The sequence below is a fragment of the Macaca fascicularis genome, chromosome 3 (genome assembly GCF_037993035.2).
Source record: "Macaca fascicularis isolate 582-1 chromosome 3, T2T-MFA8v1.1".
Classification (NCBI taxonomy): Eukaryota; Metazoa; Chordata; class Mammalia; order Primates; family Cercopithecidae; genus Macaca; species Macaca fascicularis.
Genome location: NC_088377.1, coordinates 152,767,520 through 152,782,892, shown reverse-complemented (window position 1 = coordinate 152,782,892; position 15,373 = coordinate 152,767,520). Strand labels below are relative to the sequence as shown.

General features: G+C 34.0%; 1 protein-coding gene across 11 annotated transcripts in view; it reads left to right on the top strand.

The window, feature by feature from the left end:
* IMMP2L (inner mitochondrial membrane peptidase subunit 2) overlaps window positions 1-15,373 on the top strand; it is an 872,645-nt gene that overhangs the window by 297,118 nt on the left and 560,154 nt on the right. For 6 of the 11 annotated variants that reach the window (XM_065542471.2, XM_065542467.2, XM_065542469.1 and 3 more), the window contains one exon: window positions 5,545-5,640. The exons of the other annotated variants lie outside the window; for them this stretch is intronic. In XM_065542471.2, the coding sequence (XP_065398543.1) occupies window positions 5,545-5,640 (96 nt within the window). The remainder of the gene's footprint in view (window positions 1-5,544; window positions 5,641-15,373) is intronic. 11 annotated transcript variants of the gene reach the window in all.

Below are 15,373 nucleotides of genomic sequence, written 5' to 3'. Positions count from 1 at the left end.
AGCCTTTATAACATACTTGACAGCAACACAAATCTGTTAAAAGAAAATGGGACTGTCCTTGATATGAAATAATGGGATTGTCAAAGATACAACACATGGTACACTTTTTCCTTTTAATTACCATATGAGAACAAAATCAGTTTTTGCAGCTGGTTCTTCTTCATTTTATTTTCCTTGACTACATCTCACACCTAAGGGGTTTGAAACATGACAGACAACAGGTGTGAATATGTATCTAATAATTGACTACAGTTTCTGTTCTTCCTTTAAAAATTGACTATATTGTAAACATCTCTAACACTAATAAAGACAGCTTGTTTTTTCTTATGTGTAAAATGCTTTCTAAGCCATGGTTAGATTATATGTCTGAATCAAACGTAAATAAGTCAAGTTATTAAATTACTCTTTCTAGAAGAACAGATTTTAAAGGAATGATGAGTTTCAGTCAGTTTAAGTGCAGCTGACAAGCAGCCATTCATTATAGCCTAGTGTGACATTGATTTTTGACTAGAAGAAATGGAAACATAGCAGTAGCTATACATCCTTGAGGAAACATTCTATATTATTGATACCCTTTGTTTCCTTAAGAGCTACTCCTAAAATTCTATTCAAATTGAATTTTGATTGTACTAATGAGGAAATCTATTGTCAATGTCAAAACATCCATTATTGTGAAAATAAGATGGTAATGCCAAATTATTACCTTAGCATCTATTTCTACCTTATTCCTTACAGACAAAAGCTGTTTCCTTAAGGACAAAAAGTGTTTCATTATAGAACACCTTTAAGACACTTTTAAAACAAGACCTTAAAAAAAAAAAAACAGGAATTACAAAATACCGCTTAATTACCTTTAGCAAGAACACTTAGGCTTGCTCATTGGGCAGATTAAATAGACGATTGAAACAAAGTCAGTTGATTTGGCTCATTTTTCCCCCTACGTTTTCTCCAGTGATTACTGCTCTCATCTTTTTGCCAAATTGATGGGAGTTGGCAGTAAAACAGAAGCAGTTGAAAATGTGGGAGAAGATGAAGTTTTCTGGATTGCATAAAGGATCATCAGAGATAAAGAGATTGCAAAGAATTGGTCTTATCAGGTTGATATTCTGCATCATGTGTTTGTCTGTTTTCTCTCATAATCAACTAGACCTAAATTAAGAACCCTTGCCTTAAGAGAGTGTTATTTTTGTTTTCCAAATTTTGGTAAATATGATAGATTCGGCCAAGGAGGTGTTCATAATTCTTGCGTATTTTATCTTTGTCTTGTCATTAAGTGTGAGAGCATTAAATTCAAATTTTTTTGAAAGTTGGTGAAAATTAACAATGGTGTATTGTTAATTCGTATGAATAGACTATGTTGAAATTAGGGCCTAGGAGAGTGAATGCTGGCTTTTGAGGCCTGATCATAAAGAATATTATATGTGACATTTGTGTAAGGGAAATAAGTGAAGGAGGTGATTTCAGGGAAAGTAAAGTAGTATTTACTCAGCGATAGTTTGGATAACAAACGAACTAGGCTAATGTTGAACACGATGTGGATTCGAACTCGTTATTCAAATTGACAGAGACTTGGAATTAGTTCAGATTTACCTATGAGAAAGATGGTCTGTTACAACAAAAACAGTGGTCCATTCAGAGTGGGGCAGAGATATTGGAAAGTTGCTGTTTCTTTGGGAATGGTTTTCCACTATTGGTGAAATAGTGAAAGTGAAAGCTACTATTATTGCAGTTATAGCGTGAACATTACATACTTTATCATTTAATTTTCAGGGTCATTCTGAAAGGCAGTTGTTGTTATGCCTGTCTTACAATTGTGAAAATTAGGATTCAGAGGATACAATGAACTTATTCAAGGTCAAACAACTACTAAGTGGCAAAATTGAACTCAAGCTACTCAAGCTAGGTCTGTCTGATTGCAAAACTTTTACTTTTCCACATACTATTCCAAATTATCAAAAAATATTAGAACCATTTTTCCATGTAACAAGTCTATGTTAGGTCAGCTTTCACTTCAGCTTATGTCATAACAGCTATCTTCATGCGTGGATATTTTACCTTTTGATGGGTCTTTTATCACTCTAAAACCTTTCTTTTTCATTATTTGTGATTGGGTCTTAAAAGAGAGACAGTAGCTAGAATTATATTAGATTGACCCTGGAATCTACTCCTTCCTTTAATAAAAAAATCCATCTCTATAACCTTGAATTTGATGCTTTTCTAACTCTCTAATCTTCCTGGCTTTTATAATATTAACAGTGAGTGAGTGAGTGATACATGTTATTGTCAATGAAACTTAACAATTTATGTGGTAAGTATTACTATTGTCTTCACTTTACAGATAGGGTCAAGTAACTTGCCCAAAGTCAAACATAAGTAAAATAGTGGAGCCAAGATTTAAAACCTTACAGGTTCCATAGGGTGAATCCTTGGCCTTTCAACTTCTCTTCCCTGTAATACATCATCTTTTTCCAGACTTCCAGACTGTCTTCTTCCTCATGGTACAGGATTGTTTTCTAATTACTCCAGTTTTATGTGTCCTTACTTGGTCTTATGTTTCCATAAGCAATACTAATGGCAGCCCCAGAAATTACAGCTTGACATTCCAGAAGACTAGACTTAACGTTTGAGAATAGGATATAAGACAATGCAGCTTTGGAGTCCATCTTCTTCATATAAGGGCTTTACTTCTAGGCAGAATAACATTAAACTAATAAAATAATAGTCAGCTTAGTGCCAAATACTATGTTACGTGCTCTTCATGCATTCTTTTATTATTGCAACTACTTTATTGGATAGATACCATTATCATCATTTTACAGATCAGGAAGATGAAGCTTAGGGAGCATAAGTAATTCGCAGAGGTGTTATCTATCTTGAAGTCTATTTTACTTTAGAGCTCATGAGCTAAGGTGACTGATCTTGCATATTCTCTGAATAAAGCCTCTAGATCTTAAAGAGCAGATTGGACTAATTGAACCCTCTGAATGATGGTAGAAATGATCCTAATTTTTTTTTTAAAGAAACAGATTAATACATTTATAAGGTGTAATTTCTATGATTATAGGTAAATATTATATTAATGCTTTGTTTTAAATTATTTTTGCGGCTGGGCGCGATGGCTCATGCCTGTAATCCCAGCACTTTGGGAGGCCGAGGCGGGCAGATCACAAGGTCAGGAGATCGAGACCACGGTGAAACCCCGTCTCTACTAAAAATACAAAAAATTAGCCGGGCGCGGTGGCGGGCGCCTGAAGTCCCAGCTACTCAGGAGGCTGAGGCAGGAGAATGGCGTGAACCCGGGAGGCGGAGCTTGCAGTGAGCCGAGATCGCGCCACTGCTCTCCTACAGAGCGAGACTCTGTCTCCAAAAAAAAAAAAAAAAAAAAATTTTGCTTAATTTCTTCTATTTTATAGTTTTAAAATCTTGCCTAAATATGTTTATTAAAATTAATATTAACATTGATATTAACCATTAATATTAACAAGGTAATATATAGTTTATCTTAGTTATGTTAAATATTGCCAAAATAAAAGAAACAAATTATAAAATCGTTCTTATTTAACTTATTTCAGATGAAGGTAAAATACATGTGAATATGGCATGCTAGTTTGTAATTTTCCAGTAAATCAAAACAAAACACAATACACAATTTTATGTATTATTCTTATAGGACATCCAATTGAATTAATTATTCAGTATCTAAGGCACAGGATAGCATTGTTTTCTTCTTCCTTTTACTGAATTATCTTTTCTAATTTTAATTAGCTTCAAAGGAATTATGAATTTAGTATTGATTTTGAGCCTTCTATGTGTCAGACATTATGTCTGGGTGCAGAAATATTTATTCCATCAACTAGGATATTTAGGTTTCTTCTTTTGGATATTTGTTCTTTTTTGTTCATTTAAAAATTATTATACATTCTGAGTTATGGAAACGTCAGTGTTGTAGGTTTTTACTTTCTATTCCCAGAGAATGGCCATTTAATTGTTTCAGCCTAGATGGAGTTAAAGGAACTGGATTTGCCTTCCTTCTAGAAACAAATAAAAAAGACCAGATACAACGTACGAAAGGGAGTCTTCAGACGTTAAATATCAGACAGTTCAGGACAATGATCCTTTAAGGATGGCAACAAATGAGGTAAACCCTTTGATTGTACCAGCTGATTGCCTTAAGAGATTTTTTCCAGGGCCCAGCAGGGAGGAGAACCCAGGTGAATGTTGGTCGTCTAGGGTTGATGAGACAGAGTTGGGAGAGTGGGGAGTTCCAGGTGGCTAGAGTTTGCAGGACAGAGTACTGACTGGAGAGAAGATGCACAGAGAGAAAACTACATAGATATGCAGAGGGTCGGCGTACAGCCCTCAGCTGAGGACCCATCAGCATGTGGGAAACCTACAAAAAGCTGGAGAAATAATCATCTCAAAAGAACACAGGGAATAATTTTCAGAATTTATACAGGGCTGGGAATTATTCATGTTCCCTTATCAGCCAGAAAGTGGAAAACCTCGTAACTCACGAAGCATCAGATAGAATAAACAGAAGAATATTGCCTAGTAGTGGAGCATATTCACCCTAGATTAAAGGCTGTGCCAATTTTGCCTAACAAAGTTTAAAAGCCAACTTCTGTAGGATTTGCTGTTCCCAAGTAACTTGTTTTCCAAAACAAAGCTCAAAGATGTTCATTAGAACATAAGAATATTTACCACCCCAAAAGGTGAAAATCATGTTTGGGAGCTAGTAAAAATATTACTTTTTATGCAAAGACACAGGAAACCATGACACAAAATGAGGAGAACATCAATCAGTTAAAAAAAAGCACACAGCAGAAATGAGAGAAATAGTAGACAAAGCATTAAGATAGTTATTGTCACATTTCATGAGTTCAAAAGAGATGAAAGATTGAACACGTGAAGCACAGAAATGGAAGATATGAAAAAGACTTAAATCTATCTTCTAGAGATGAATATTATAGGACCTAAGATGAAAAATTAGCTGGATGGGTATATGACAGTTTAGAGTCTACAAAGAAAGACATTAATGAGGTGACATCATAGCAATGGAAACTGCACAAAATGAACCACAAAGAGAATAATGACTAATTTAAAAAAGAGAGAATCAGTGAACTGTAGGACAATTTCAAGTGCTTCAATATTCATGTAATTCAAGTTGATGAAGAGGAGAGAGTTTTAGACTGAAATATTTGAAAAAATGGTGGGAAAGACAATTAATAAAAACTGTAAACTCAGGTAGAATAAACTAAAAAAACTCCAAGCACAAGAAAATGATACAAAGGCATATCATAATCAAACTGATTAATACCAGTGATAATGAGAAAATCTTAAAAGAAGGTAAAAAAAAAAAAAAGAGATATATCAGGTACAGAGTAACAAAGATGGTTAAGAGTCTTTGCTTTGGAAACAGTGAAACACAAAGGCAGTGGAATAACATTTTTAAATTATAGAAAGAGAGAAAGTATCAATGTGGAATTTTTATTTTTTTATTTTTTTTATTTTTTTTTATGACGGAGTTTCACTCTTGTTGCTCAGGCTGGAATGCAATGGCATGATCTCAGCTCACCGCGACCTCCGCTTCCTGGGTTCAAATGATTCTCCTGTCTCAGCCCCGAGTAGCTGGGATTACAGGTACCCACCACCATGCCTGGCTAATTTTGTATTTTTAGTAGAGACTTGGGTTTCCCCACGTTGGTCAGGCTGGCCTTGAACTCCTGACCTCAGGTGATCTGCCCGCCTCGGCCTCCCAAAGTGCTGGCATTACAGGTGTGAGCCACCATCTCCAGCCATCAACGTGGAATTTTATACCTAGTGAAAATATCTTACAAAAGTAAAGATGAAATAAAAACTTGTTTAGATAAACTAAAGATGAAAAAATTAATCACTAGTAGATCTGTACTGAAAGATACACTAAAGAAAGTTCTTCAGGCAGAAGAAAAATGTTATCAGTTAGAAACCTGGACTATATAAAGGAATAAATGACACTGAAAATGGTAATTTTCTCCCCTTAGAGTCTCTTTTAAAGTTATTTGACTAAGTAAAAAATAATAAAAATATATTGTGAACTTCATGACATATATAGAAGTAAAATTATAATAGTAACAGTGCAAAGGCTAGGAGGGGGGAAATGTAAGAATACTTATGTAAATTTCTTATACTATGTATGATGTGGTATAATATTACCTGAAGACAGTTCATGATAAATTAAAAGTATAAACTGTGAACCAACCACTAAAACAACAGTCAAAAGAATTATAGCTACGAAGTCAAGAAAGCAGATAAAATGGAATAATATAAAATACGCAGTTAATCCAAGGGAAGTAGAAAAAGAGAAAAAAGAGGCTGAGGGCAGATAAAAGCAATAGAAAACAAGTAGCAAAAGGGTAGATTCAAATCCAGTCATGGTTGTATATATCCAGGGGAAAAGGAGATTATCTTATAATGATAGAAGGCTTAGTTCATTAAGAAGGCCATAAAATACAACATTTATGTACCTAATAACAGCATCAAAATACTTGAAGCAAAATATGGCAGAACTTCAAGGAGCAAGGCACAAATCCAATTTTTGTTGGAGATTTAAATATTCCTTCTTAATAACTGATGGACAGAGTAGACAGAAATAGGTATAGACATAGAAGACCTGAACAACCCTATTAATCTGGTGTAACTGACATCTGTATCTATATCATACAAAGAATATTATCTGAGTTTAATGAAATTAAATTAGGTGTCTATAATGAAGGACTTGTAGAAAATCTCTACATATTTGTCAATTAAATGACTGTCCTCTAAATAACCCAGAGGTTAAGAAAGAAAAAAGAATTAAGGAAATATTTTTAACTGTATGAAAATGAAAATGGAAACACATCAAGATTTGTGGAATGTAGCTAAAACAATACTTAAAGGGAAATTTATAGCACCATTTGTATTATAATGACCATCCAACTACATTACTTAAAGTTACTTGTTAATGGGTTGTCTTCTTCTATATTGCAAACAAGTTCTGCTTGTGGGGAGAAATCTTAGCTACAGAATAAACATAATGTTTACTTTGTAAGATGGTGCTACAAAACAATTTGTGTGTAAAAATTATATTCTATAATTTGAATTTTTAATTTTTTACATTTGGACTTTCATTAGACATTGTTTGGTAAAGGTATTTAATCATTAGAATATTGTTGGTAAGTTTTTAAGTTATTTCATGTAAGTTGAATATTGATTTCATAAGAATTATCTTCTGTTGCTAAGTTCACATTATAAGTGCTGGCACTAAATACCAATAAACCAATAAAAGGCCAGTCCGATACTGTTCAAACAAATATATACTTATAAATCTTCTCAAATTTAAAATTCATATTTTGACAATAAATAACTTTTACTCCCTGAATAAAATAATTATTGGTGACTTTTTTCTTAGTCAAGTTTTTGAATAACCTTTTTGTGTTACGATTATCTTTTTCATGTATTTGATACTAGAAGTCATCTCAGTGAAATTATTATATAGTCAGTTTGTCAAATACCACTCACTTTGTATGGGTATTTCCTCAAATTCTGATTTCCTTTTAAATGTTAGAGAGTATTTTGAACCTAACATTATTACAAAAAGTAATTTAAGGTATTTATTTCAGGGAGTGAACTGTGACATTTTAAAAATGAGATCACATTTATTTATATACAAAGGTATTTAACCACCAATTATATAAGGTCATTTTTACTAATAACCTATTTTTTTAAATATTAGAGATTGTATTTATTAATCATGCTGTAAAAGGATTACTCATTTTAAAAAGTGGCTAACTTAGGTACATGCATTGAATGTAATCTACATTCATTGGATAAAATGTACATTCATCGAGCAGACATTTATTGAGCATCTAAGATGAGTTAGGTTCAATGTTTTCACTGGGAATATGGAGAAATTCTGACCTGAAGCAGTTTATAGTCTAGTAGGGGTAGGTGGCAGCCTGGCAAAGCAGAAATTGCAATACAGTGAGATAGAAGCAAGATGCATTGGGAGAACATCGTACCAGCATTAATGCAGCCTGAGGAGGAAGGTAACTCCTTTCAGAGGAGTTGACTCAGAAGGGGATTACAGACACAGAGAATGAGTAAATGTTCAGAATTGTTGGCTTACAGTGTGTATGAATTAGAATGGTAGGTGGGGAGGTAAAGGTAGCAGAGATAAGCTATAGGGTTAATATTTATCCTGTAAACAAGCAGAAACTATGGAGTGAGTGATCTAATCACATTTTCATTTTAGTACTGTCATTCTGAAAACATTCTATGAGATGGAATGGAAAAGGAATTGATGACTCGGAGTGTGAAGAGTGAAGAGTTCTTAGTATTTGTTATTGGTTAATTCTCTTTTGATTTCCGGGGTCAAAAATCTAATGTAACTTGGGCTAACAAGAAAGAAGTCAAAAAAAGAATTTATTGGTTCAGAAAATTGAAAATTTCCATGTCAGATCTAGCTGACCTCAGGACTGGCCTTTACAGTCCATCTTTGGTATGGTATCTGTGTTGCATTACAGAGTTGGGTTCATTGCAGGTTATGACTCCTGAGTTCACATATACCTAAATGTTTTTCTTTAAAAAAAAAAACCCTCCAAAATGAATCAATATAGTGAACTAATTATTAATTTCTATGGGATTCTTTGGCTATTTTTATTGGTGTTTGTGAATTCTTTACTCTCCTAATTGAAGATTCTTTGTTCTATACATGAGTCTAAGCTGCTTCTAGGAGAATGTTACAAATTTTTTGGGAAAAATTCTATATCCTTACTTTTCTTTAAAGTTCATAAGAATAATAATTATGTCGAGGAATCATATGTAAATTCATGTTACTTTTCTACACTTTAAATTGTGAAGAAAATACAGAAATACTAAATATTTATTAATCTAGTCCACATTTATTAAACATTTCTTTTGTGTGTGATATTAAGTCTCTATGTGTGAAAGTAATTTTGTTTAATAGGGCTTTTATACTTGAGGACTCCTTTCCTGTTTTCCATTTTGAATTGTCTTAAGATTCAGATTGACTTCCTAGATAGTGTACTGAAATTTGGCAGTGTTTTTTATAGAAAAAAATTATTATACTTGAGAGTTGTATCATATGATATTCCTTGAGAAAATCTCAGAAGAGTGTTTCAGTTATATTCGAATTGCCTACACTTACAGAGCTTTTTTATGGAGATTATAATACATATTTATTCATAGTTCTCTGACTTTGTTTTACTTCAGTACTCAGTCATCATTTATTTATTCACTTTCAGTCAAAAAATATTTACTAAGCCCTTAACATATGTGCTGCTCTCGGTAGATAAAATAGTCATGAATATTTTCTCTCATGGGATTTATGTTGTGAAAGACAGATTAAACAAATAAACACACTAAGTTGACAACTGGTATTAGAGGGGGGAAAAAAAAAACCAGGCAACAACCTTCTTTAGAGTGAGCAAGCAGGGAGGGCCTAATTGGAGAAGTAATATTAAGCTGATCAGGTGGGTGATTAGGAGTTATTTTTTCTTGTTAAAAATTTGGAAGAAAGTCTAGGTAAATACTTTTAGGAGGGATAGAGCTTGTCTTTTTGAGAAAATCAAAGAAGACCTGTGACTGTTAAGGGTGAAGGCTACAGTTATGAAAGATGGGGTTTTGATATTATGATTTTCATTTCACAAAAAGTATTAAGTTTGTTAAGCACTAATGCATTAATTGTAGTGGCAGGAAATAGATGATGGTGTAAAACGTCATAATAATTTACCTCCTGCATTTGAGAAATGGAGACAGATCCATGTTTCACTTTGTTGTCAGTTATTAAGTACTTGCAAAGGCAGACAGATTAAGTAATCTGGTTGCTGATAGGACATCTGAAAAATTATTGGTTTCAGTATTATAAAAGCTTTCTTTTTGTTTGTATGTACACACACACACACACTACTTATTTACCTACCTCATAGGGCTTCTGTACATTTTGTTGCCTTTGTCAGATGTCACCCCCTTCGCATTAATTTGCACTCATTCATTAGTTATCAATTTCAGCATTTCTTCTTGAAATAAGGTTTTATTGATCCCCCTTCCTCAGTAACCCTAAGCCTAAGACATGTACCTTTGTTACAAATATTCCCAGACCTGTGCTTCCTTTCTTTAGATTGTATCTCAGTTTGTAATTGCACACTCATTAGTGTTTGATTACCGTTTCTTACTCTCATACACACTCAGTAAACTGAAAGCTCCATGAGAGCAGCTTTCAATTTAAAATCTGCATAGCTTGGCACTGAACCTAGCACCTGTATGGTAGTCAAATATTTGGTGGAAAAATATTTGGTGGAATGAACAAACAAATATATACCACCACCTCAGCCTAAAGTTTTTCTGTCAGACAAAGCTGACATTTTCCCATGTTTATTTTCTTTCAGGATAAACTGAGGTTTGATTATTTAAATATTTTTTGAAATTACATATAAAACACTTTTATGAGCATAGTAACTGTCTTAAAATTAGGGGTAAACTAAATATTTCATCTTGTTGCACTTCTTTCTGCATTTCTTCCCTTTTGAATCTCTTTATTCTTCAAATTTCTGTGTGATCTAAAGTATGGAAGACCTTGCTAATGTTTGAATTGGTATCAGACCTCAGTAGATACTTGCGAAGTGAAGAAATGAATTATTTACAAGACAAGAAGCTGTTCTTCACATTAATTAATTGGCTGTAAGAATGATCCAGCAATGAAGAATGCTGAGCACTAGTTTCCCCATTTTCATGATTAAAACAAATGCCCTAGGCACACATTTCTTTTTCTGTGCCATCATAACAAATAAAGACCCTGTCACCCCAGCAACTCATTATTGTTTGTTTTCTATTTGGTGAAATCCAAAGAGATCTTCTGTGGTTATAGTTGGGAATTTATTAAAGCTTGCAAATCCCTGTTGTTCCATAAAGCTGAAAATAAAACATATGCTAGCCCATACCACACTGTCCAGGGTCTTTTTTGGAATTACATTTAAGAGCTGAGAAAATGTAACACAGAGATTTTTACCAAAGCTTACATAATCTTCCGTTCTTTACACTCGGGCTTTTTTTCTGAGCATTTCTCCAATGCAACATCCCCACATATTTGGGCAGAGTTTAGAATCATTTTCCATACTAAGTGAAAAAATGATTCTAATTGAACTTTATCAAACGTTTGCCTCTGAAATGGAAAAGTTTGGTGTGTACTAATGATACAGATTATTTTAATATATGTGATAATTCCTTTTCTCTTTTAGTAAAATGTCCTGGAAATTCTTCACTAAATCGAATTTTATCCATTGTTGAGGTTTCTCCTAATGATAAGCACTTAAACCACACAATCAACCCTAGAAAGATGGAAGGAGATGGTGGGAATGTGAGTAGGGTGAGTTGGTGTGGCAACCTTTGGAACCAGGTTAGCACATTCCACGGTACTTTTCCTATCAGAAAACCAGGGATGATTTCAACCATAAGGAAAAGCAATTACCTTGATCACCTGATTGTGATTTGCATGCCAGAAACTGATAAAATCATTTCACATGCTTCTATCATGTATCATGATACAGATTGTATCAATGGGTACATATGTATCACTTACTATGCTAAGTTTCTGTTTCATGGTCAGGATACTTTAAATACTCTCAGTATTTCCTTTCAAAGGGAAATTGAGGGTTATTAAATCAATAGTTTTTAAAAAGTGTTATAAAAATAGTAAGAATTAATTTTTGTTTCTATTGCATTATATCTGTCATCAGTGTGGAAAGAAGTTACTTTGTGATAAAGGCAACCCCATAGAATAACTGAATGTTTTGTAAACTGTTAGTGTGTTGGTAAATTGTTGGTATGAAAAATCAGGGTTGAGTGTGACATTAATAGTAGGTAGTTAAAAAAACTAGCAATTCTGAGGTTTCAGGCTGTACACACACACACACATACAAGCATTGCTAGTGCTTATTGAATTACCTCTTTGCACCATGTTTAACTGTTACTTCTTGGTCATTTTTGAAAGGTATAAATTATTTTACCTTTGATTTTACATGTATTCTACTTTTTTTTACAACATAGTAAAATACCTTTCACCTAAGATGGCAGAGGTCCTTTGTTAACTCAAGAAGATGAATCTCCATAGGATATAGGATATGCTATATTTAAATGTAGTTCTTCTGCAAATAACTATAGAATATTTATGCATTTTTGACAAAGTTTCAGAGGCATAAATGCTGCCATTGCCCAACAGAGGAAATTTCATACAAAACTCACCAAACTTTATGTACGGTCAGTTTCTGGGAATGGATACTTCTGCAGACTTGTTCCCCAGTCTTCTTGCACTTCAAACACACACTTGAAAGATGTGATCTGTCGGCCTGTACTGGTTTTGGCCATCTGGTCTCAAGGACCAGATGAATCAAGGAAGCTATCTTGATTCTTGTGCTTAGAACTCAGTGTTTCCTGGCTTTTGGGAGGTATTTCCAGATTTGACACCTTTGATTTTTTTTAAAAAAATAAAAGTTTTTCTTTTTGAGTTTCATTTTTTTTTAAAATGAGAACCTATTCATCTCCTGATACAAATTGATAGAAATAGACTTGACTTTATCAAGTTAAGTACTTGAGCCAGACACATGTTGTATTCCAGCCTGTGTTCCAAGTGCTCCTGTCCCCACCTTGACAGCCTTTCAGGTTTGTGACTGATAGGGATGGAAGTATGTGGATTTTATTTATATGATGTTGTCTTGTGGTTAGTATGTTTTCTTGAATATAGAGGAATAGAATTATTTTGTGTTTCAGAATTGTTTGTTTTAAACATGAACATAAAAATATTTCAACAGCAGATAATCTCTTAATGAGGGGATTCCTGGTTAGCCCATCTGAAGTCAATGGCTAACCAGGGATTCATATCTTGAATCCACCCATCACTTCCCCTTTTTACTGGCATTTCCAGTCTCATCTTCTCCACTGATTATTATCTTGACCAATAAATTTACTCATGTATTTTCAATGTAACTCTCTCCATTCTATCCCATCACATTATTGCTATATTACTTCCATCTAGCCAGTTTACCAAAAAGCATGTTACAATTATTGTAGACTCAATGATACTGTACCTGATAATGCCCTTTTTGGAGAAATGAATCAAAGATCATAATTAACATTTGTTTTTTGTTGTTATTGTTGGCAGAGTTAAACTTTCTTATTCCACTTCACAATTAGCTATAATTGTGTTGCTATAAAAAGAAATTTTACATTGTCTCTCCTATTACTGTGGTAGTCAAATTGATTATCATTTAGCAGAAAATCAAAGAGCACAATGATTAAGCAGTAGAATGACCTGTTGCTAGCTCTCAGAGGTTTAATTCCCCAGAAGCAGACATTGAGATGAAGATTTGTTTGCAAATAGTTTATTAAGACAGTGAGAAACAGCTAGGCATGGTGGCTCACACCTATAATCTCGGTACTTTGGGAGGCTGAGGCAGGAAGATCGTTTGAGCCTAGAAGTTCGAGACTAGCCTGGGCAACATGGTGAGACCTTATCTGTAAAATAAAATAATAAAATAATAAAATAAAATATAGCTGGGCATGGTGGCACATGGCTGTAGTCCAAGCTACCCAGGAGGCTGGGGAGGGAGGAGGATTGGTTGAATCTGGGAGATCGAGACTGCAGTGAGCTGTGACTGTGCCATACTTCAGCCTTGGCAACAAAGCAAGACTCCATCTCAAAAAACAAAACAAAATAAAAAAAGGAGCAATCAGTTAGGGAGTGACAGAATGGGGATAAAAAGGGAATGGGGAAGAAGAGGTATGATTTTAGACAAAGTCTCTTCCAGGATAGCTTTAGTCTAAACCTTCATGAAAGCTCTGGAGTATGAATTATTTGTCTGTTCAAACCCAAATTAAATGAGCTGGATGTTCATACTTCCATCCCTATCAGCCATTGCCTAAGGATGATAAAGGGGTACAGGAGGGGAGATGCTTATCCCCAGTTAGGGACAAAGTGGCTATAGTAGCCTGAGGGCATAAGAATACTTAACAAGTCTTATCTTTTGGAAGCAAAATCACACTGAAACATGTGAGTCACAATATGTATTGTAATGTGCACAAGTCATCTTAAGGAACCATGTGATGGAATTCAATAATTTACTTTCCACTCCATCACTCCACTTCACTTAACCAACCACTCCCTTTTTTTTTTTTTTTTTGCTTTAACTCACCATTTTGACTGGAAAAGGGATGAATATCCTATAGCACTTTTGATGGATAATTGTGCACATTCTTCTTTGATACTATATTGATATTCTACCAAAACTCAACAAGCAGTACTTTCCTATACACTAGTTACAATGTGGAATCTGAGGCTATATCAATGAACATTTTGTATTTTCTCCGTCAAAAATCCATTGGTTTATCTTGCACCTTTGAATAAATCTTTTACCAATACATGTATTGGTCATTTGGAAAATATTGATTCATTGGGTTGTATATATCTTCCACATGTTTATGCATTTTATTATACAGCATAAACAAATCCCATTTATTAATATTACTACTGCTGTCATCAGAAAAATCATGATATTAGTAAACTCTTACAGTGACAATATAAGGCTTTCTTACAACTGTCACAGTGACAGATGTTAAGTTTTTCAAACTTCTGTTTTTTGCTTGAAAGCTTTAATGTTATCATTGGTAATGAATACTGTCCGTTGTTTTCCTTGAAGTGACAGATTAACTTAGTCCATTTTTGTGAAAGTATCTACCAAAAATCTAAGTCTAACTAATAATAGTTTATCTGTCAGTTGTCCCGTCAAGAAAAAGTGTTTGATAGAAAAAAGTGGCTAGTTCAGCTTGCAACTGAAACAACCAGGAGTGCTGTTCCTTAAACAACCATTGTACTCCAGTGTGCAGTGAGTGCTTTATGTGTATTTGCCATTTCACCACACAGAATAAGACACATTTAATTTGAGATATAATGGAACTAAGATTTTTACTACTTCATCAAAGATATTCTTAAATAAAACAGACTTTGCTTGCTTTAATGACAGTGCATGGCAGTGAAGAGTACAATGACTCAGTAAAGTTTGATGCCAAGGCTTTGATTTGTGCTAAGCTACTAGCAATTCTCCCACCAGTGCTTTCATATCATCTGTGAAAATATTAACATAGAAAATGGGTAAATAACATCTTAATATCATTATGAAAATAATTTTGCCCTGATGAACTCCTGAAAGGTTCTCGTGGATCTCAGGAGTCCACTGAGTTCACTTTAAGAGCCACTGCTTTAAAGAAAGCAACAACACACAGTATTTTGCATCTTGCCACCCTCTGTCACCAAGTATCTACCTTAGTCTTTGCATACAAATTGCAA